The sequence below is a fragment of the Bos taurus genome, chromosome 19 (genome assembly GCF_002263795.3).
Source record: "Bos taurus isolate L1 Dominette 01449 registration number 42190680 breed Hereford chromosome 19, ARS-UCD2.0, whole genome shotgun sequence".
Lineage (NCBI taxonomy): Eukaryota > Metazoa > Chordata > Mammalia > Artiodactyla > Bovidae > Bos > Bos taurus.
The window spans coordinates 8078211-8098909 of record NC_037346.1 but is presented as its reverse complement, the minus strand read 5'-3'; the positions used below and the strand labels follow the sequence as shown (position 1 = coordinate 8098909).

At 45.5% G+C, this 20699-nt stretch overlaps 1 protein-coding gene and 1 long non-coding RNA gene across 15 annotated transcripts in view; one reads left to right on the top strand and one right to left on the bottom strand.

The window, feature by feature from the left end:
- MSI2 (musashi RNA binding protein 2) overlaps positions 1-6824 on the bottom strand; it is a 405753-nt gene extending 398929 nt beyond the window's left edge. For 12 of the 13 annotated variants that reach the window (XM_059877826.1, XM_059877828.1, XM_059877829.1 and 9 more), the window contains exons 1-5: positions 6566-6824; positions 6234-6274; positions 5829-5910; positions 5036-5120; positions 1012-1053 (exon numbers count right to left, since the gene is read on the bottom strand). In XM_059877826.1, coding sequence (XP_059733809.1) covers positions 1012-1053; positions 5036-5120; positions 5829-5910; positions 6234-6274; positions 6566-6627 — 312 coding nt within the window. In that variant the 5' untranslated portion in view covers positions 6628-6824. Of the gene's footprint in view, positions 1-1011; positions 1054-5035; positions 5121-5828; positions 5911-6233; positions 6325-6565 lie in introns of those variants that run through there. The other variant, NM_001206656.2, reaches the window with a different exon arrangement.
- Positions 6825-6847: 23 nt separating this feature from the next.
- Positions 6848-19588, top strand: LOC101904698 (uncharacterized). Of its 2 annotated transcripts, XR_009491628.1 has the most exons (5): positions 6848-7579; positions 10453-10547; positions 11972-12031; positions 12143-12292; positions 16260-19588. It is a non-coding gene; the product is annotated as an uncharacterized lncRNA (long non-coding RNA). The 2 variants fall into 2 exon arrangements; XR_003030760.2 differs by having other exon boundaries at positions 6848-10547.
- Positions 19589-20699: the final 1111 nt, after the last annotated feature.

Sequence of the window (20699 nt, the reverse complement as noted above, 5' to 3'; positions counted from 1 at the left end):
TTCATTAATGTGCAAAACCATTCCTCCCCTTGCACAACTCAAAGGTCCCACTTCTGGGAGACCATGCTTAAAGAAACAAACTGAACTGGCTAAAACCGCAGTATTATCCCTTTTATGACCCACACAGATACTTCACCTTTTCCCCTTCCCCTTAAAAAAGTGCCAAGGCCACAAGAAGTGGAAAAAGTATTTCTTCCGGGATTACCCAGGGAAGAGAAAAGTATAATTTAAAAAGTGCAAATTTAGCGTGGAAGCCATAAGCCCTTTAAATCTCACCTTGGGCTTTATGCAGCTGTGTTCTCATGACCACACCTGGCAAGCTCAGTGAAAATTATGTTAACTACACGCTTGGGAAACGGTGAAGGCCTATCTCAAGCCGTTCAGCAGGCCTTGCAGTAGCACTCCTGCAAGGGGACGACGTTTCCAGCTCTTCTCCGCCCGGGCACCAGCCCTTGCGTAAAACAGCAGCACACTACTGGCTTCAAGTGTGCACAGACGGACCCCGCCTACCCAAAACCAACACATTCACCGCCTCATCGGTCAGACTGAGGGCCTCTGGGGTCTACAGAGTTGTTTTTCCAAGACAGGACAAGCTGTTCACTTAAATTCTCCTCTCCTTAAACTCCAAGTTGTTAGACCTCAGAAGAGTACCCTCCAAAAGAATCACCAGGAAATGGCCAACTTTTCCTGATGGGACCTCAGCAACGCTTAAAAAATAAATAAAATGCTTGCATAAATATTGCAAGACAGTGCTATGTCCTCCCACGAAAGCACAGGCTGGTCCCTGCCCCCCGATGGATGCTCGGACCCACCTGGGAATGGCTGACTAGCAGACGCACGGTTATCTCCCACAGCGCTTGGCCTGGCCCCCCTCACTGCCACACACTCATACCCTGAAGAAACGGGGCGCACCGGGCTTCCAAACATCACTGCCAGTGCTCTGCTTGAAATCTGAAATCCCTGGCAACCACCTCTAAGTGCTAAAATCCTATGACTGCTTCCTCTACTTACCTTGGGTTGTGCTCGACGAGGAAATGCAACTTTGGGGTCAATCTGGGGGGAAAAAATGGAAAAGTAGGAGTCAGCTGCAGGACTTTGAGGGGAGAAAAACAATTACGATTAATCGCCTAAGTATTCATCACTCATTTCTCAGGCTTTGAACCCAGCTTTCAGTAACTTCTCAAATAACTCCAAACTTTCCTTAAAGTTTGATGTAAACTTTAGCAGTCCCTCCCAAAATGTAACAAACACAGCAAGCCTTTCTGAAATGCCCCACTGTGTATTTCAATGTGCAATGCTTTAACAAGCTGGACAGAGTGTGTTCTTATTTAGGCAAGGACAATTAACATTAAATGATACCTGCATCTAATTTGTGATGCACGGCTGGGAGAAAAGATGGGAAAATTGAGAAAAATCAAAACATGAAAATTACATGGAAGGACCTTTCAGCAATAAGTAACTGGATGGCCGTTGTTCTCCTCAAGGATAACTAAACAACACAGGTGGAGAAGAAGATTCCAAACATTTTTTAAATTAACAACATCCAAAAAGCCCCCCATCGACATCCAACAGGATGCTCTGCTTGAATTAGTTCACTCATCTTTTGCAAAGTAAAATTACCTACGATGAATCAGAAGGACAGTTCATTCTGTAGTTACATCTCAAAAGAAGTGAAGTCGCTCAGTCGCATCGGACTCTGCGACCCCACAGACTGTAGCCTACCAGGCTCCTCCGTCCATGGGATTTTCCAGGCAAGAATACTGGAGTGGGTTGCCATTTCCTTCTCCAGGAGCTCTTCCCAAACCAGGGACTGAACCCAGGTCTCCTGCATTGTAGACAGACACTTTACCGTCTGAGCCACCAGGGAAGTCTCAAAAGAAAGCAGATGTCAAAAAACTATGGAGCCTGAGCTGATTCTTAAAATAATAATAAAAAGTTAAAATAAAAGGAAACGTAGGAGCTAAATGCACCTGGATTTTAAAAATCACAGGGGTAAAGATCTATCAGCAACCTAAACCCATATTACAAAAGTAAGGCCATTATAGGGAGAAAGTAAAAGAAAAAAAAAATTACTGAAAAAAAGCAGTCAGAGTCTAGTGTAACAATTAGTGTATTCCCCCTACCCCAACCCCAGTCTGAATGGAGAAAAAACTGTGCCCCACATCAGACATCTGCAGGTCTCAATCAGGGACTGGCTTTAAAACCCCAAACAATTCCCACAGAAGCTTTTGAGCCTGATAGGCTGATTTGAGAGGGGAAAAGTTGTTGGAGAGAAAATATGGAGAAGGAAGGAATGAAAAAATATTCCCACTGTTAGTTTTCATTAGATTTCTAAATGTCACAAATCTTCCGGAAGAATTCAACCCAGAGCGTGGCAAGAATACAGCTACAAGTTAGTTATTTATCCGCTTTGGCTTTCATATTAAAATTTTCCCCTTTTAAAATGTAAATCTCAACCTTGTTTTCAGTTCTGCCACCGGGGCGAAGGGGAGAGTAATGCTTTGGGAAAAAGCATAGAGTGGGAGAAAGTCACACCAGAGCTGATTCTCTTCCCAGACTTAACATCCCCTAGGACCTAGGCGGTAAGACATAAAGATTTACCACTTTTATTAAGGTAGTTTAAAGACCTCATAAAAGTCTGCAGCATGCTTTCCACCTTTAAACATCACCTGAGAAATGAGAGATTACTTTGCAAAAACTAAAACAGACAAAAAAATCTCTGATCTAGGAACTACCCTTTCATGGAGATTAACATTACCGCAGCTACAGGTATATTCAGCACTGACTAGGAGCTGTCGACAGGAGAAATACAACAGGTGTGGATTTTCCATGCTGTTGACCAAACATAAGACAGATATGTCTTTTCATAAACACTCCCCCAAAGTTGTTTTTTTTTTTTTTTTTTTTAAGTTGATCAGCACACAATTGCAATAAGCACCATGTTTGTGGGGTAAAAGGGTGAGGAATGTGTCAAGAGGAAAAGGCCAGGAGTTGGAGGAAGGTAGGGAGAAGTAAAGAAAGCAGAGCACTTAAAAAAATATATATATCTAAAATTACAAAACTAGAAGCCAATTCAGAATTCCAGTATCGGGTGTTGGTAACAGCGTTATACCACAATGAAAGTTCTTCCATGGGTCAAATGTACACGCTGAAACCTCAAATGGAGAGGACAGGTCAAGAGAAAACTGGCAAATCCCAACCTTTTGTACATCCCTGTCAACTATTTTTTAAAAAACGAACGAAAAAGAAAACTACCAAAAATGAAAACATTAGTTAGTTAGGTACAGCTCTACTTACTGTAGCTACAAATCCTCTAGGAAAAAACTAGGGTACTATTTTGGATGTGAATGGCCGTTACCTAAACAAAGCTTTTAAGGTAACGGTAAACAAGATCCTCGTTTCCATGTCAATAAAGCAACCGCGTCTGTCTCCTGCACTGAACGTTGTGAAACAAAGTCAAAAGCTAGGTTATACTAAATAATAGCGACCAAAACATGTCTACAAACAATTATCGAGGCAAAACTGCAGGCACCGCATGTGATACCGAGGTAGACAACCCACCAGCCACCATAGAAATCAAATGCTATTTCTCCCCCGCAGGGTGGGCAGAGGGGTGGATAATAAATTACCAAATTTACCCTGAAATCTCTCTCCTCTTTAATTTTATTAGCTTCGTGAAATGTCTAGCCGAGAAGTCTAGGAGATAAAAAATCCTTCATAGGTCCGTTATCACCCTGCAAACGACTGTCCCTGAAACTAAATGATCTCAAAGTGCAAAGAGGCTGGGCCACAAGCTAGGACAAGTCTAGCTCAGTTAATAAAGCAACTCGGAGTGTGGGGGGTCTTTTCTTGGGGCAGGAGGCGGTTGGAGGTACGCCTCTGACCTCCTATCAGAGAAATAGTGAATTTGCAAAATCAGTACAGGGTCACCAAAGGTGGCCAGGTTTTTCTTTTCTTCTCCTCTATTTAGTGTTAAAAGTCAAGAGGGATTTGAAAAGATCACTTGTTCTACTCTTTTCTTTAACAGAAGAGGAAACTGAGGCCTAGAGACACGGAACAGCTTGCCCAAGCTCTGCTCGGACAGCTGGGCCTAGAACCTGATTCCCTGCCCCGACCCAGTGGCCCACTACGGAGAGGTGAGTCCCCAGCAGGCCAGCACTGCACCCCAGTGTGGCCTCAGGAACCCTGCCTTGGGCAGCGGTACAAAGACCTTGGGGGAATTGTAGTAGTCAGGGAAGGCAGGGGAGCCACAGTAAAACGCTAGGAACTCCTCTCCTCTCCCCACCAAATGTATTCTCATACACTGGTAGTGTCTTCCCTTCCTCTTCTGACCTTAGAGACCCATACCCCCTCAAGACTGGACCTGAAAACCTTCTCATGATGTAAAACCACCTACAACTCAAAGGACCTGAGAAAGGAAAGGAGAAAAAAACAAAACAAAAACACTGATACCCAAGGCCTTATCCCTTATCAGCCTTAGATTTCACACCATCTGGAGTCACCCACTGGACGCCCAGCTTAGCTCTGGAAGGTCTCCTTCCCTTCTCAAACCGCATTCCGAATCCCAAGTGCCCCCAGGAACCTGTTGCCTGGACAGTGATTAGCGCCCCCGGCCCCCCGGGCGGCCCTGAGACCGGCTGTGTGTGCCTTCTATAAGCCGATTCGAACGGCCACACTGGGGAAACGCGGGCAGGGCTCGGCTGACAAAGGAAAGTTGCCTCGGCCCGGTGCTGGAGTTTCTTTTCAGGGTCTTGTTGGTCCGGAAGGTAGCCTCTCGCCAAGCCGACCCCTCCCCCAAGCCCAGGCCTGGCAGCATCGTGAGGGTGGGGGGGAGGCTGCGGGGTGGGGGCAGACCCTGAAAAGAAACCCCCAAACCCCGCGGCGGCGGCAAACTTGAGAACCCACACGAGCTCTGCTGCAGCGCGCCCCGCTCTGAGCAGAGGCAAGAGAGGGCGCTGTCTCTTTAAACGGGGCTGTCAGGGCCCGGGCGGTCCTGGAAAGGGGGCGCGCGACCACACGGAGAGGCAGAACCTACCGTCTTGGAGTCTAACTCGTGGTGGGGCTGGCCTAACACTTTATCTACACTCGCCGGGTCTGCGAACGTGACGAAACCGAAGCCTCTGAAATGAGACAAAGAGGGGGAGACACAAACAAGAGAATGTGGCACCATCGGGAGCGGCCAGGAGTGAGCCCTCGCTGCAGAACGCAGAGCCAAGCGGCCCCCACACCCCCGCTCCCCCGTCGTCCCCATCCCCCAAGCCTTCAGCCCCCCGGGGCCCCACACGGAAACACACCAAGGCTGAAGGGGGCAGTAGGGCGGGGGCGGGGCGCGCGGAGGTAACTTGGGGGACGCCGGTGTCCCCACTCCTTGCCCACCTCAGTTTCTCTCCTCCTCCCCCCGCCTTCCCTTTCTTTAACGCTTTGTTTTATTCCAAACAAGCCCCGGCACTCAGAGGAGACACAACCAGCTTTCTAAGAGGGGGGCTTAAGAGTTCGGGGCGCCGCGAGTGCACACATTAAAAAAAAAAAAAAACTATGTGGAAAGTGAATGAAGCTGAATGTCATTTGAAACGGGAGAAAAAGAAGCGAATGGGGAAAATGACTTAAAGCGCAGATGTGGACATCCCTGTATCCAGAGTTCAGCACCAATTAACAATAACCTTTGGGGTTAATGGGAAGGGAGGGGGGTAAGATGGAGCGACGTTCGAAACCAGCCACATGCCTGAGCCCCGTTCTAAATCCGCTTAGCTACTTCCGAAGACACCTCCAAAAATAACACTTAAACTTTGTTCTGAAATAAAGACAAAATCCAGAAGGGGATGGTTTACCTGGAGCGTTTCGTAGTGGGATCTCTCATGACCATACATTCTCTAATTTCTCCAAATTTGCTAAAATAGTCTCTAAGGCTATCTGTAGAGAGAGAAAGAGAGAGATGGGGGGGGGGGGGGGGGAAGGTGTGGGGGGGAAAAAAAGCAATGCAAATTCTGATCAAGGACAAAAACCAAAAGTAGTTTTCTGTTGTTATTCTGGGGGGTTTTTTGCACACGCGGGGGAAATTCGGCAACAGAGGTCGCGTAGAGGGCTCGGAAAGGATTTGCTATTTAAAAAAATAACCTTGCACAGGAGAAGTGGGGAGCCAATGGCGGGGGGGGGGGTTCCTACACCAGGATAACAAAGAGCAATAAAGAAGCCAAGAAGGGGGGGACCCGGGCGTGCCCCCCTCCCTCCCTTACCTGGTGAGGTCTGCCAGCTGAGTCCGCCGATAAACATTTTACTGGAGGGAGAAAACATAACAGAAGTGAGCACCGATGTCAGATCGGCCATTTTGACGTGTAACTTACAAAAGCTAAAGGGAGAGCGGGGGGGAGCGCGCGAGCGGGAGCCGGGAGGTGGGCTGGGGGAGCGGGCGCCGGCCGAACGCCACCCCGAGGTGCGCGGCTCCCCGGGGGGGGTGCCGGCGGGTCGGGGGAGGGCTCCGGAGGGGCCGGGCGCCGCGCTCCGCCGGCCCCGCCGCGGCCAGCGGAGCGAGCCGGGGAGGCGCGGGGCGCAGCGGCTGGAAACTTACCCGGGGTCGTGCTGCGAGTCGTTGGCGCCGCCCGAGCCGCCCGGGCCCCCGTTGGCCTCCATAGCTGCGCCCCCCCGCCCCCCCACCCCCGGACACCGAGCCGCGCGGCGATCGGAGCGCAGCGGCGGCCGGCCCCGAGCCCGAGACCTCCCGCTCCCTCCGCCCTCCGCCTCCTCCCCCCGCCCGGCTCTCCGAGTCCCCGCGAGCGGCGGAGCCGGGGCCGCGCCGAGAGCCGTCACACGTGGGCTCGGCTCCGCTCGGGCCCGCGACTCGCACACCCCCCGCCCCGCCCCCGCGGCCCCCCCCGCCCCCCGCGCACGTGGGGCGGGGTTCTAGAACGTCGTGTAACCAATGCCGCTGACGTCACGGCCCCCGCGGACCCCGCCCGCCCGCCCGCGCGCGCTCCCTCGGCCCCAGCGCCCGGACCCGGGGGGCGGCCCGCGCGCCCCGCGCCCACGGGGGCCCCGCCTCCGGGCGGGCCGGCTGCTGGGGGGGCGCACCCCGACTTCCCCGGGGTCACATGGGCTGCGGGGGGCGGGAGCGCCGGGAAAGGGGGAGGCGCGGGGAGCTCGCTGCCTGCCTGCCTGCTCGCTCGAGCCGGGGACGAGACGCCCCCCACCCCTCCAGCTCGGCCTCTCCATCCAAGTTCCCGGTCCCCGGCCGCCCGGATCCGGGGATGGCAACCGCCGCCCGCCCGCCTCTGCGCCCTTTTTTCCAGCCGCCGCGCAGAAATTTAGGTCAAGGACGTCGGGATCAAACCCAAACCCTGGCGCTCCTTGGGCGCTCCCGGAGACCCCCAGAACGGGGGGCGGGGGGCTTTCAGGATGGTGCGGACACCCTCCGCACAAACCCCAGCCACAAGTTTTATTTTCCTTTCGCGCTGGAAGTTCTGTCTGGCTCTCGATCCACACCGGCACGTCTTGCGCGGCTCCCCGCCCTTCCCCGGCAGAGGTACGAATCCGTGCCCGGGGAAGGTTATTTTGGAACTTTGAGGAAACGGACGCGATTCCAGTGGTGAGAAAAGGCCGAAGGAAGGGTTTCCGCGTTAATCAGACGGCGCTTTAAAAAATATAATAAAATAGGTTTTATAGGGGTCAAGGTCAAATGATTGGAGTTTAAGTCAAAATTTTTTGTATAGTAAGAAATAGTTTTGAGAGCATCTCTGGGAGGGCCGGAAAGGGTGGTTATTTCAGAAAACCCCTCTCCATCCCGTTTGTGCTTTATATATATATATATAATAGATATAATAGATATATAATTGTTTTATTCTGTTTTTATGCCGAGATAGTAAAATGCACTAGACGTAAATAGCCCAAGCCCCCCACCATCTGGGGACGTGGCTGAAGGTGGCAGAAGGCTTCAAACACACCCACGCCACTTTGGGAGCAGTGTGGTGCGGCACAGGTCCTGGCGCACAGTAGACGCTTAATAAATGCTGGTGTTGATCTTTGCCGGCACTGAAAACTTGTAAAAACCGATTTTGTAGCTTCCCAGAAACATGGCATGCTTTTCCAGCTGATTTCAGACTGGCCAAATTCAGGCTGGATTCAATTTATAGAGTATTTAAAACAATAAGGATATAATTATCCTTATTGTTTTAAATTATTACAATAAATTGAGTTAATATGGCATGAGGGGCAACATAAAGTTGTGGTTCATCAAGTACCAAATTAATGTTAAGCATGAATTGATGCCCAATTAACAGTTTTCCATTCATTTTCCTGGAATTAGGACACAATGAGGTACACTCAACACCAAAACTGCACCGGGTCCACTGTGGGTCTTGGAAAAGCAGACTATCTGAAAAATCCCAACATCAACCAAAGCCTTAATCTCCCTGTCTCCTCAATTGGGGTAATTCTATCCTTTACAGATTTGGTAGGGTGAGGGAAGTGATTGAAATGAACACATGTAAAAGTCCCTTTTTCATTGCACTCCTATATGGGTTGTGCTTATTATCAATGATTCAGTTCAGTTCAGTTGCTCAGTCGTTTCGGACTCTTTACCACCCCATGGACCCCAGCACAGCCAGGCCTCCCTGTCGATCACCAAATCCCAGAGTTTACTCAGACTCATGTCCATGGAGTCAGTGATGCCATCCAACAATCTCATCCTCTGTCATCCCCTCTCCTCCCGCCTTCAGTCTTTCCCAGCATCAGGGTCTTTTCCAATGAGTGAGTTTTTCACATCAGGTGGCCAAAATTATATCAGTCCTTCATACAATTTTTAGAAAGCACTTTAAAACTTTAAACCAGAAGCCCAAGCATTTTCCAATTCATTCCAAGCTGCTTCCCAAATCATCTGGGGTCCCATGTGTTGAAAACCCAGTTGTTATTATGATTATGATGATTGCTTATTATGACTATTTTCAATAACAAAATGCAGACAACAGAGTTCATGGGATTTTGTGGCGGATTTTTACCTTAGAACCACAGGTGATTGGTGCTAGAAAGGCCTGTCCTGAGCCAGCCCCCTCATTTTACATCAGGGCCCAGAGGAGCAAAGCTTACCAGTTTACACCCTACCCCCACCTGTCAGTTCCCTAAAGGGGGTCTGGTCATCAGTCTCATGCCCTTTGGTTCTGCTGCATGTATGTTTATTCTGTCCTTTACAAGGCGAGAGTGAAGTGCCCTTGTTCCCTGTCGTAGACCTACACAAGCTGAACTGAATTAAACCGAGAGAGGAGCTAGCCATGCAGTTATGAAGAGAAAAGTAGATCTTAAATCACTAATACTACGTTGTTTTATTTACTTTTAACACGTGCAGTAACATTTATTCTTCTTGGTCTAAAGGTCTGAGTTTGGGCACATGAATGGAGTCGCGTACCCGTAACCATAGAGCGGTTCCGGGAAAAGTCTCGATGTCCAAAAACGTCTCTCTTGCTTCTCTTAGTTTATTATCATGCATTTCTTCTCCAGCTTATTCCAGCTTATATAGCGCCAGGGTCAGGAGAGTCCTAGGAGCACACCAGTCCTCCACCCTCTTAAAGCCTCGTAGCTCATGACACTGTTGGGCACTCCCTTCTCGTAACTCACTCTTCCCTCGGCATTCTTGATGCCCGCATTCTCCTGACTTGCCTCCTTCCTCTCCAGCCTCTCTTCCTCTCTTTGCTCTCACTTCTCCTCCTCTGCCTTTCCTTTAAATAGTGGTGTTCATTCTCTCCCTCAGCTATACACCCTTATTTATTTGAGATTCTCCAAAGGTTGGGTTAAATGCCACCTACCTTCTGATGCCAGTCAAATTAAAATCTCTAGCCTGATCTCCCCACGGAACTCCAGACTGGTTAATTTCCTATTCATCATTTACATTTAGCCTTCCTAAAGATATCCCAAACTCAACTTGTCCAAAAACACATGCTCATTTCCCTAAACGTGGACCTCTTTATAAGTTCTCTTGATGAACAGAAAGAGAGCCCCAGGCATCTTAGAAACAAGGTTGGCTCCTTTCCAGGCTGACACCTTCCCATGTGCAATCCATCACGAATCCCTGTTGGTTTTACTTGCACAATGTCTCTCAAATTCACCTTTCCTGCTACTGCATCTCAGATCTCCCACTAGAGCCCCTGAAGTTGCCTCCTAAACACCCTTCCCACATCAGTTCTTAACTCCTCTAATATGTCTGGAAAGTATTCCTTGACCTCTGACCCAGCTGAATCCCCGTCAGTATGCACTGTTATCCTGCCAAAATGTCCTCTGTGTACCCTACTCTGTGTGATCATTTGCTTCATTGCTTGTCTCCTCCACTAAGCCATAAGCTCTCAAACATTTCTGCTCTCCAAGTATTAATATTAGCACAGAGCCCACTAATGCATGGTTGACGCCCAGCAAATATTTGTTGAACGAATGAAAGACTGAATGAAGGAAGGACAACGTCTAATTTCATTGTAGGAACTTTTGTATCCACGTCCATAAGTCAATCAGGCTGCAGTTTTGCCTTCTCATGTTGCCTTTCTCTGGTTATACTGGCCTCAAAAAATGAACTGGTAAGTGTTCCTTCTTTTTCCATTTTCTTGAACAGTGTGTATAAAACTGGAATTATGTGTTCCTTGACTGTTTGGTAGAACTAGCTGGTAAAATATCTGGCTCTGAGAGAAACATTTCCTAGGTTGGTTTTTAACTACTGATTCCATTTCTTTGATGCCTGTGGATCTCTTTATAGATTTTATAGTCTTCCTGACTCAATTTTTACTCATATTTTTCAGGGAAATTATCCATACCATCTAGGTTTTCAGATTTATTAACAAAATGATGTTCATTGTTTTCACTTAATATATTCTCATCTCTGCTGCATCTATCCATACTCTCCATTTTTTTGCATTCCATATATTATTGTATGTGTCTTTTCTGGATCCATTGTGTCTGAGATCTCCCTATTTTGATCTAGTGATTCTACTTTCTACTAGTGTTTGCAAAGAATCAACTTTTAATTTGGTTAATACTATTTTTTGTTTCATTAATTTTTACTCATATATATATATGTTATGTTATTACACATAAGAATATATACCATATATAAAAATAAAATTGTGTATTGTTAATGTATCATATTTTCTTTGTTCTATTCTCTGGATTTATTTTGTTGCCTTTAAAAAAATTCTTGCTGGCTTAAGTAATTAATTTTCAGCCTTCTGGGTTTTTTATTTTTAACATTTAAGGCTATGGATTTCACTCCAAGTGTCACTCAAACTACATTCCACAAGATACATAGGAATTTTATTACCATCCCAGGCAAAGAATGTTTAGATTTCAAGTATGATTTCTTCTTTGCCTTAATACACATACATTTTTACATTTCTAAACACAAGTTTTTGTTTTGATTTTTAATTATTTAAAAATCTGGTCTGACTTCAGAGAGGTGGTCTGTAAAGGAGATTCTTTATTATTTGTCAAGATTTGCTTTGGTAAATAGTCAGTTTTTATAAATACTCCATGTGGTCTTAAAAAGAATGTGTATACTTTGTTATATAGCATTCTATATGAATCTATTAAACCAAGCTTGTTAATTATGTTATCTAGATTTTCTGTAGCCTTACTAATATCTATCATTTTTATAGTATTACATTAAAACGTCCTTATATGACTACATTTGCCAGTGCCTCCTATAAATCCTTCAAATTTTTCTCTGTATTTTGAAAGTATTTGATAAGGTACATCAAAAAGGGCTGTGAAAATATCCTAATATGACTACAATTTTCTATTTTTTACATTTTATTCCTCATTTTGCTTTGTGTTTTCATAGCGATTATTTCTTTAATATATGCACAGATGATCTTTAACTCTAGTGTTTTTTGCTTTAAAGTCTACTCTGCCTGCAATAAATATAATTACTCTAACTTTCGTTAGCATTTGTCTGGCATAATTTTCTCCATCTTTTTGCTTTCAACCTTTCTATGTCTTTAATTTTTAGGTAAGTTTCCTATAAACAGCATACAATTGGACCTTGTTCCTTTATTTATTGGGTTGACTGGTAAGTATAGCTCATTTACATTTAATGTAATTACTGATATTTTTAATGAACCTTGGAGGCACAAAACTGTATTAGTTACAATCTCTGGCATAAATATACTCTCATCATTAGGTATATCCATGGCCTTATTTCATTTTTTCCTATGATGAACACTTATAAACCTGCTATTCAACCAGAGACTAAAACAGCAACGGTGACTGACAACTCCTTGTGCGTTCCTCCCCCGTTTGCTCACCTAAAGAAACTGCCAGTCTCAATCTTGTATGTACTCTTCTTTTTTGCTCTTTAAAAAGTTTTACCAAATTTTTATCATACACTTGGTTTAAAATTTATGAGAATGTTCTAAGGGCTATCTTTTTTAGTCCACATGGTTTTAGTAAGATTCAACTAGATTGTTGCATCTGGTTGTAGTTCGGTACTTTTCTGATTGTGCTACCGATTACTTTGTTCACTTTCTTGTCATAGATAGGCCTTTGAGTTGTTCCAGTTTTTTGCTTTTACAAGCAGTGGTTGATAAACCGTCTTGTCTTCTAGTGTATGTGGGCAAGAATTTCTCTTTGGAGTCACTACTGGGTCATGAGGTATCTGATGCAAAATAATGCCAAATTGTTTTCCAGAGCTGCTCTTCTAGTTTGTCCTCCCCACTGAGCAACTTCACTTTCACTTTTCACTTTTCATGCATTGGAGAAAGAAATGGCAACCCACTCCAGTGTTCTTGCCTGGAGAATCCCAGGGACGGGGGAGCCTGGTGGGCTGCCGTCTCTGTGGTCGCACAGAGTCGGACACGACTGAAGCGACTTAGCAGCGGCGGCAGCAGCAGTGTATAAGACAGCCTGTTGATCTACTGATTGCTGACATTTGGAACTGGTGTCTCAATTTTGTGCCCTTTATTTTGCTTTCTCTAGGTTTTTTGTTTACTTCCTTTCTTTTCTTCTATTGAACTGATGAAGAATTCTTCTTTCCCCTTTTCCTCTTTAACTAGTTTTGGAGTTGTAAGATATATTTCTGTTCCTTTAGAGATTACTATACAATTTTTAACATGTACACTTAATACAGCCTCCCTAAAACTCTAAAACCAAGCAGAGAATTAATTATTCAACTTCAATTGCATTCTCCCTCTTATGTGTGATTGCTTCTTATTTTAGACCCACCTGGTTTTTATACCCCTAAATTTAATCACTGCTGTCATCTTAGTTTTATACATTGTTTAGATTTGCCTGTATTTACCAATTTTTTCATCTTTGTTTCTGGCACCTTTTTCTCCCTTTTTTCTAGGTACCAGCCCTTTCCCTTGAAACATATCCTTTAATAGTTTTTTGGGTTTGGGGGGAGGTTATGTGAGTGACATGCTTTCTCCATTAGTATAAAATTGTCTTATTTCACTCTTACCCTTGAATGATGATTTCTCTGGGTGTAGAATTCTAGATTGAAAGTTATTTTACCCTTTAGCACTTTTTAAAAAAATATGTCATGTCTTCTTGTTTTTATTTATTGTTGAGACATTTGGTGTCAGTCCAAATGTCATTCCTTTGTCGGTAATCTTTTTTCTTTCTGGTTTTAAGATTTTTCTCTTTGTCTTTGGCTTCCTGCATTCTTACCATGCTGTGTTCAGGTGTGAATCTCTTTTATTTATATGGTTCAAGATTCACTGCATATCCAAAAATCTCAGCATGCATGTTTTTGATCAGATCTGTAAAACTGTCAGCCACCATCTACGTAAATCCCGTCTCTCTTGCACTCTCTCTGTTCCGTCCTTCTGTGCTCGTGTTAGGTGTGTAATGCACCTTGTCTTTCTATGCAGTGTGTGTGTGCTCAGTCGCTCAGTTGTGACCCACTCTCTGCAGCCACATGGACTATAGCCCGCCGGGCTCCTCTGTCCATGGAATTTTACAAGAATACTGGAGCTGGTTGCCAGTTCCTCCTCCAGGGCATCTTCCTGATCCAGCGATCCAACTCTAGTCTCCGGTATCTCCTACACTGGCAGGCAGATTCTTTACCACTGAGCTACCTGAGAAGCCCCTCCGCGAAACATACCCTGAACTTTTCTCTCAAACCTTCTATCACTTTGACCCTTTGTGCTGCTTCTTAAACGTTTTCTTCAGATCCATTTGCTATTTTTTCCTTAGCTATGTCTAACCTGCTGTGTAACTCATTCATTGAGCTTTTCATTTCAATGACTCGATGTGTCATTTCCAAAAGTTCTGTTTAGTCATCTTTCAAATCTCCCTTTTTTTTTTAATAGTTACGTAATTTTCTCGTGGTTCCAAATGTTCTTTATGTCTTTGATAATTTTAAACTTACTTATTTTACAGTCTGTCTGGTAGTTCTGTTGTTTGAGGTTCTTGAAACTCACATCTACTACATCTTGGTTATGGTGGATTTATCCATGTATGTTTTGTAGATTAGTGTTGGGTCAGTATTTTTATCTTTATTTTTCACCTTTGGGGTTCCTGGACCATACAGGAGAGGTAAATTTCAGTTCCAGTCTCTGGGTAAATTACAGCCCAGAACACTGGGCTATAGTCCCAAATTCTCAGCAAAGACTCCTCTCCACTTTTAACTTATGCCAAGACAAATTTTCTTGTCTCCCTGTGCCACTAGGGAGATTTTCTTCCAGTGAATTATTTCTTTAGTGATTCATCCCTTTGAGGGTTCCAGATTTATCTGGGGATCTCGGTTCCATCTCCCCAGTTTAACAGATAGAAACTGCAGTCTCCTTTCCATTCTGATGCTCCTTTCCATTCCAGCCTTTCAAGGCCCAGCACACCTGCCTGCAGCCAGCTCCACGGCCTCCTCTTTGCTCACCTCCTCCTTGCTGTCATCACCCTCTTGCTTCTGGCACTAGAGACGTTTGCTTTTGTCCCATGAGCTCATTTGAATGGGTGTTTACTGCATCTTGACCAATATTTATGCTGCTGCTGCCAAGTCGCTTCAGTCGTGTCCGACTCTGTGCAACCCCATAGACGGCAGCCCACCAGGCTCCTCCGCCCCTGGGATTCTCCAGGCAAGAACACTGGAGTGGGTGGCCATGTCCTTTTCCAGTGCGTGAAAGTGAAAAGTGAAAGTGAAGTCGCTTCAGTCGTGTCCGACTCTGTGCGACCCCATAGACGGCAGCCCACCAGGCTCCTCCGCCCCTGGGGTTCTCCAGGCAAGAACACTGGAGTGGGTTGCCATTTCCTTCTCCAATGCATGAAAGTGAAAAGTGAAAGTGAAGTTGCTCAGTCGTGTCTGACTCTTAGCCACCCCATGGACTGCAGCCTACCAGGCTCCTCCGTCCATGGGATTTTCCAGGCAAGAGTACTGGAGTGGGGTGCCATTGCCTTCTCCGACCAATATTTATACATGGTGTTTATTTATAAACCAGTATTTATAGTAGGAGGATTTTGAAGTTATTTAGTCTGCCATATTGCCAGAAATGGAAACTCACTTCCATTTAATTTTTTGTATCTTCCACTCCAGATTCATTTTTTCTTAGAATACTGTGGCATCTAGGATTTTGGAATCTATTTTTTTTCTGAACAATAGTCTTTTGGTGAGGCACCATTAGAATTATCTCAAATGAGGCAAATAGTGGTCAGTGTAGCTATTCACTATAATCCCTGGAGAACTTCATAAAATATTGAAGTTCTTGGTTAAAATACTAAAATATTTGGTTCCACCCACAAGATTCTGATTTAATTTTTCTCGGAGACAGTGTGCGCAGTGATCTTTTTTAAAACTTCTCAAGTGATTCTAATGTGCCACCAAGGTTGAACGTGCCTATTTGAAAACACACTGATGAAACAAACAGACCATAATAATCTCTGGGCCCCACCCCAGATTGTCTGATTTATTTTGTCTGAGGAGAGCCCCAGACATCTCCTTTTTCTTTTTTTAAAAAATGTCCCTGATAATTGTAGTGTGGATTCGGAACTAATGATTTACCTGGGCACATCCAGTCAGACGAGAGGAGTTAAGTAAAGTCAGAGCTGGAAACATGAGCAGTGATCTAGGTGAACAGTTCCCAGTTGTCTGCACAGCCGTCCGTGGGACTCCTGGGGAGCTTTTTCATTCTGAAGGTTCCTGGAGATTGTGACCTGGTAGAGTTAATGTGAGGCCGGAGGGCCTTTTATTACCCAGAAGACTTTGGTGGCCCGCTAGGTTTGGAAACCGCTCAGCTAGCCCAGTCTTGTTTGACAAAGGAGGAAACCGGCCCTGAGAGAAGTGTTTTTTTTTTTTTCCCTTCAAGGTCGCTGAGCTGATTAAGAAGAAAGCTGACTCCTACCTTCCAATCTTGTGTCCATTTCATCTGCTTCCAAACATAAAGCCGCCCGCTGCTTTTGCAAGATCTTGGCTGGTTTAAAAAGGCAGATTCGGGATTTGTGTGCAGGATTTCAGGAATGTGGGGTCTTCTGGTTTGTTTTGTGTGTGGATGGCACAGCAGAAGGGAAACAAAGCATTCTGCTGCCTCGCATGGAGGTTCTTCTAGTAGCCAGGCGACCTTGAGCGGAAAAGCCACCCTCAGTCTCCAGTACCCCATCTGTAAACTGTGGGTCACTATGGTTTTAAAGTATCTTGGTCCTCCTGCAAGAGGTGGAGCCTGATCTTCCCACCCCCACCCCGGGTCCCCCAGCGTGGGCTGTACTTAGTCACTGGGTTCTGATGAATAGAATGTGGAGGAAATGATGGTGGATGAACTCCAAGGCTGGATCAGTAAAGGCACCTGGCTCCCGCCTGGCTCCATCTCTCAGGTCACTCTAGGGAAAGCCAGCTTTCATGCCGTCAAGATGCTCAAAGAGCCTGATAGACAGCCCCACGTGGAGAAGACTTGCAGTTTCCTGTCGGCAACCTGAACTAGCCTGCCAGAATTGTGAGACCACCTTAAAGCAGCATCTGCCAGCCCCACCCCAGCCTTCAGATGATAGCTGCCCCAGCTCACACTCAACAGGAACTTCCCTAGAAACCTGGAGCCAGAACTTTCCAGCTAAGCCACACCCAATTCCTGCCCCTCAGAGACATTTAATACTTGTTTGAAACTACTAAGTTTTGGACTAGTCTGTTACACAGAATAAATGACTAATACAGAGATTCTTGGGTTTCCCTGATAGCTCAGTTGGTGAAGAACCCACCTGCAATGCAAGAGACCCCAGTTCGATTCCTGGTTGGGAAGATATCCCTTGGAGAAGAGATAGGCTACCCACTCCAGTATTCTTGAGTTTCCCTTGTGGCTCAGCTGGTGAAGAATCCACCTGCAATGTGGGAGACCTGGGTTCAATCCCTGGGTTGGGAAGATCCCCTGGAGAAGGGAAAGCTACCCACTCCAGTATTCTGGCCTGGAGAATTCCATGGACTCTGTAGTCCATGGGGTCACAAAGAATCAGACGCGACTGAGCGACTTTCACTTCACTTCACAGAGATACTTAAAAAACGCATGAAAATAGAGCTGCTTACCTCATAGGTTTGCTGCAAGATTCGGGCGCTAACGTTTACAGAGTGCTTTAGTTAGACTCTGACCAAATGAACTGTGCACTAGATATAAAGAAGGGATTGCATATTATTAATGTTATCAGATTGCAACACATTTTATGTTCAATTACCTGCAATGCTCTTTCTGGAGCATCGCTTTGCTCATCTGCTTATCCCCACTGCACACTTGTAAAAGGTCATTGTCAAGATATAAAATTATAGGTACGATTTAAATGTCTTGACTCAGTTACTAACAACCGTGAGCATGTTTTCAAATTGGAAAAGCAAGATCCATTTAAACTCACTCTTTTTCCGCAAAAGGCTCTTTGTTTACTTTCTGGTATTGCATTTCACAGGCAGGCCAAGCGCCTCTCTGATTAAAGAGTTTGTTCACTTTATCTGTCTCCCTGTAGCTTCACAAGCCTTACTCTTAAGAATAGACATGGCAGACTTTGCACCAAAGAAGCAAACCTTACTTTTCACGAGAAAATATTTAGTAAAAGTGAATTTTTATTTATGAAAATTCCACCAAGCATAAATTACTTGTCTGAAAGTAATGGGCTCTTTGTAGCTCCCTTAAATAAATAAATAGCTTCTTTTCTCAAGTGTTGTGACTTTTGAGCATGCTTAAATTCAGGGCTAGTTTGTTTTCTTCCAGGAAATAAAAAATAAGCATGTGCGTCAGATCCTAAATCAGTCTTTCTTCTAGAAATGTATAATATGAGAAAGGCTTCCCAGGTGACTCAGTGATTAAGAATCTGCCTGCAGTGCAGGAGACACAAGAGACATGGGTTCCATCCCTGGGTGGGGAAGATCTCCTGGAGAAGGAAATGGCAAACCGCTCCAGTACTCTTGCCCAGAAAATCCCATAGACAGAGGGAGCCTGATGGGCGACAGTCCATGGGGTTGCAAAAGATTCAGACTCAATTGAGCATAATGTGGGAAAGCCAAGATAGTTTCCTTCCGACTGTCACGCTGGAGGCATATAGTATCAGAAAAACATGAAAAAAGACAGACGGTATGAGACTGAGAGAAAGGAAAATTATATTTTTCAAACAGTCTTTACTGATCTAACACAAATATCTTTATCTGTAATTTATTTAGTCCTAACTAAATTTATTTGTTTGATATATTTAGAGGCATTAAAGTTCCCTTTATTTAATAGATGGAGAAAATTAGTTTTGTTTCATTATTTTTTTCCAAACTGGGAAGGGATATGCAAAAAAAGCTCTTTAATGGAGGCAGAGGAATGTGTTTAGTCAAAAATTTTCCTTCTTTCCTTTTCCATTTCCATATTGGACACAGCTAGACACCTGATGTTATGGTGGTTCTCTTTTTTTTTTAATTTTTAAAAATGTCTTTAAAAATTTTTGTCTTTTAATATCCATTAAGACTGGTTTTTCCAGTGGTCATGTATGGATGTGAGAGTTGGACTATAAAGAAAGCTGAGAGCTGAAGAATTGATGCTTTTGAACTGTGGTGTTGGAGAAGACTCTTGAGAGTCCCTTGGACTGCAAGGAGATCCAACCAGTCCATCCTAAAGGAGATCAGCCCTGGGTGTTCACTGGAAGGACTGATGTTGAATCTGAAACTCCAGTACTTTGGCCACCTGATGCGAAGAGCTGACTCATTTGAAAAGACCCTGATGCTGGGAAAGATTGAGGGCAGGAGAAGGGGATGACAGAGGATGAGATGGTTGGATGGCATCACCAACACAATGGACGTGGGTTTGTGTGGACTCCAGGAGTTGGTGATGGACAGGGAGGCCTGGCGTGCTGCGGTTCATGGGGTCGCAAAGAGTTGGGCACGACTGAGTGACTGAACTGAACTGAACTATTTTATTATTTGTTTTTATCTTTTGCCCAACCCGCACAGAATGTGAGATCTTGGATCTTATTTCCCTGGTCAGGGATCAAACCCATGCCCCTTGCATTGGCAGCACAGTCTTATGCTCTGGACCACCAGGGAAGTCTCTTTGTTCTCTTTTGTTCCCTCTGTCTTCCTCTTTCCTTATCTCCAACTCATTTCTATCAGGGTAACCAGGGCGAACGCTCCCTGCACACCTAGCTGAATGAGAACAGGTTGCACCCCTAATAAATCAACATCATGTACTGAGTGGCCACAGTGGAGTATCCTTGCAGCTACCGTGGGGACTGGGGTTGGAACTCTAAATTCTTAAGAAGTTGCAGGAAGTGGACGGTAGCTTGGGGTTGGGTGAGAGGCTGGCTCCAGTCCCTCTGGCTGACAACATCCTGCAGATGACACCATCCTGGCGAGCCCACTCCCCAACCACAGCTCTCTTATTTAGTGTGGTATGGTAAGCACAAGAGAGAAGCATCGGGAATTAAGCAGAAAGCCACTGTTCTCATTAAAAATCTCCCAGGGCTGCTCTCCCACATACTTTAAAGCTGTTGAACTGCTCGCACTTTGTCATTCTGTCGTCATTATTCTTATACATGTAGGTAAATATTTTATTAAACGTCTTCACTGCTTGGCAGTGACTGGGCCCTTTGCCTCCTAGCCTGGCCGGCGCCCAGCACTGCCTGGGTGGGTGGGCAGTGGGCTCCATGAACACTCTGCTGTGTTAATGGAGTAGCAGTGCTCTCTACCTGGAAACCATTTTCTTCAGCCTCTTGGGTTTAATCTTCCATTTCTTCTTCTTCTTCAAATCACTTACCAACTTAGTCTTGACGAAAGACACTGGGTTGGGCGGGGGTGGGGGGGTGCCGCAAGAAAACAGCTATGCCTTTTAACTCCACCTGGAAGTGGGTGAGACCATGCCACCATCACCTTCCCTTCCACCTCTGTCCCCACTTGGGAACACGCTCCACCCACTCCATGACCTGCCTTGCCAAACAGAAATCTAAATATCACAGCTGGAGATATGCAGGACCCCTCTACCCACGCCGACTCATGGTCTGCAGAATCGCAGACGTTCTCAACGTCATCTCCACCACCGAGTCCCTTGGCCCCATCAGCTCGCCAGTTTACCAGCAACCAGTGGGTAGCTCAGGCCCACAAACTCACCCGTTAGTCTGGACCAAGTTTGGGTCCACTTATTCTAAAGTCTTTGCTTTTTACCATCACACAGTACTGGACATGGCCAAAGCAGCAGTAAGGAGTGTGGCTGTAGTCATCTCCTCTGCTCTTTGAGTCTTCAGAAGGCCATCCGGACAAGATCTACCTCTGTGGGAGAAACTGTGGAGGACCGTGGGTCTGACCC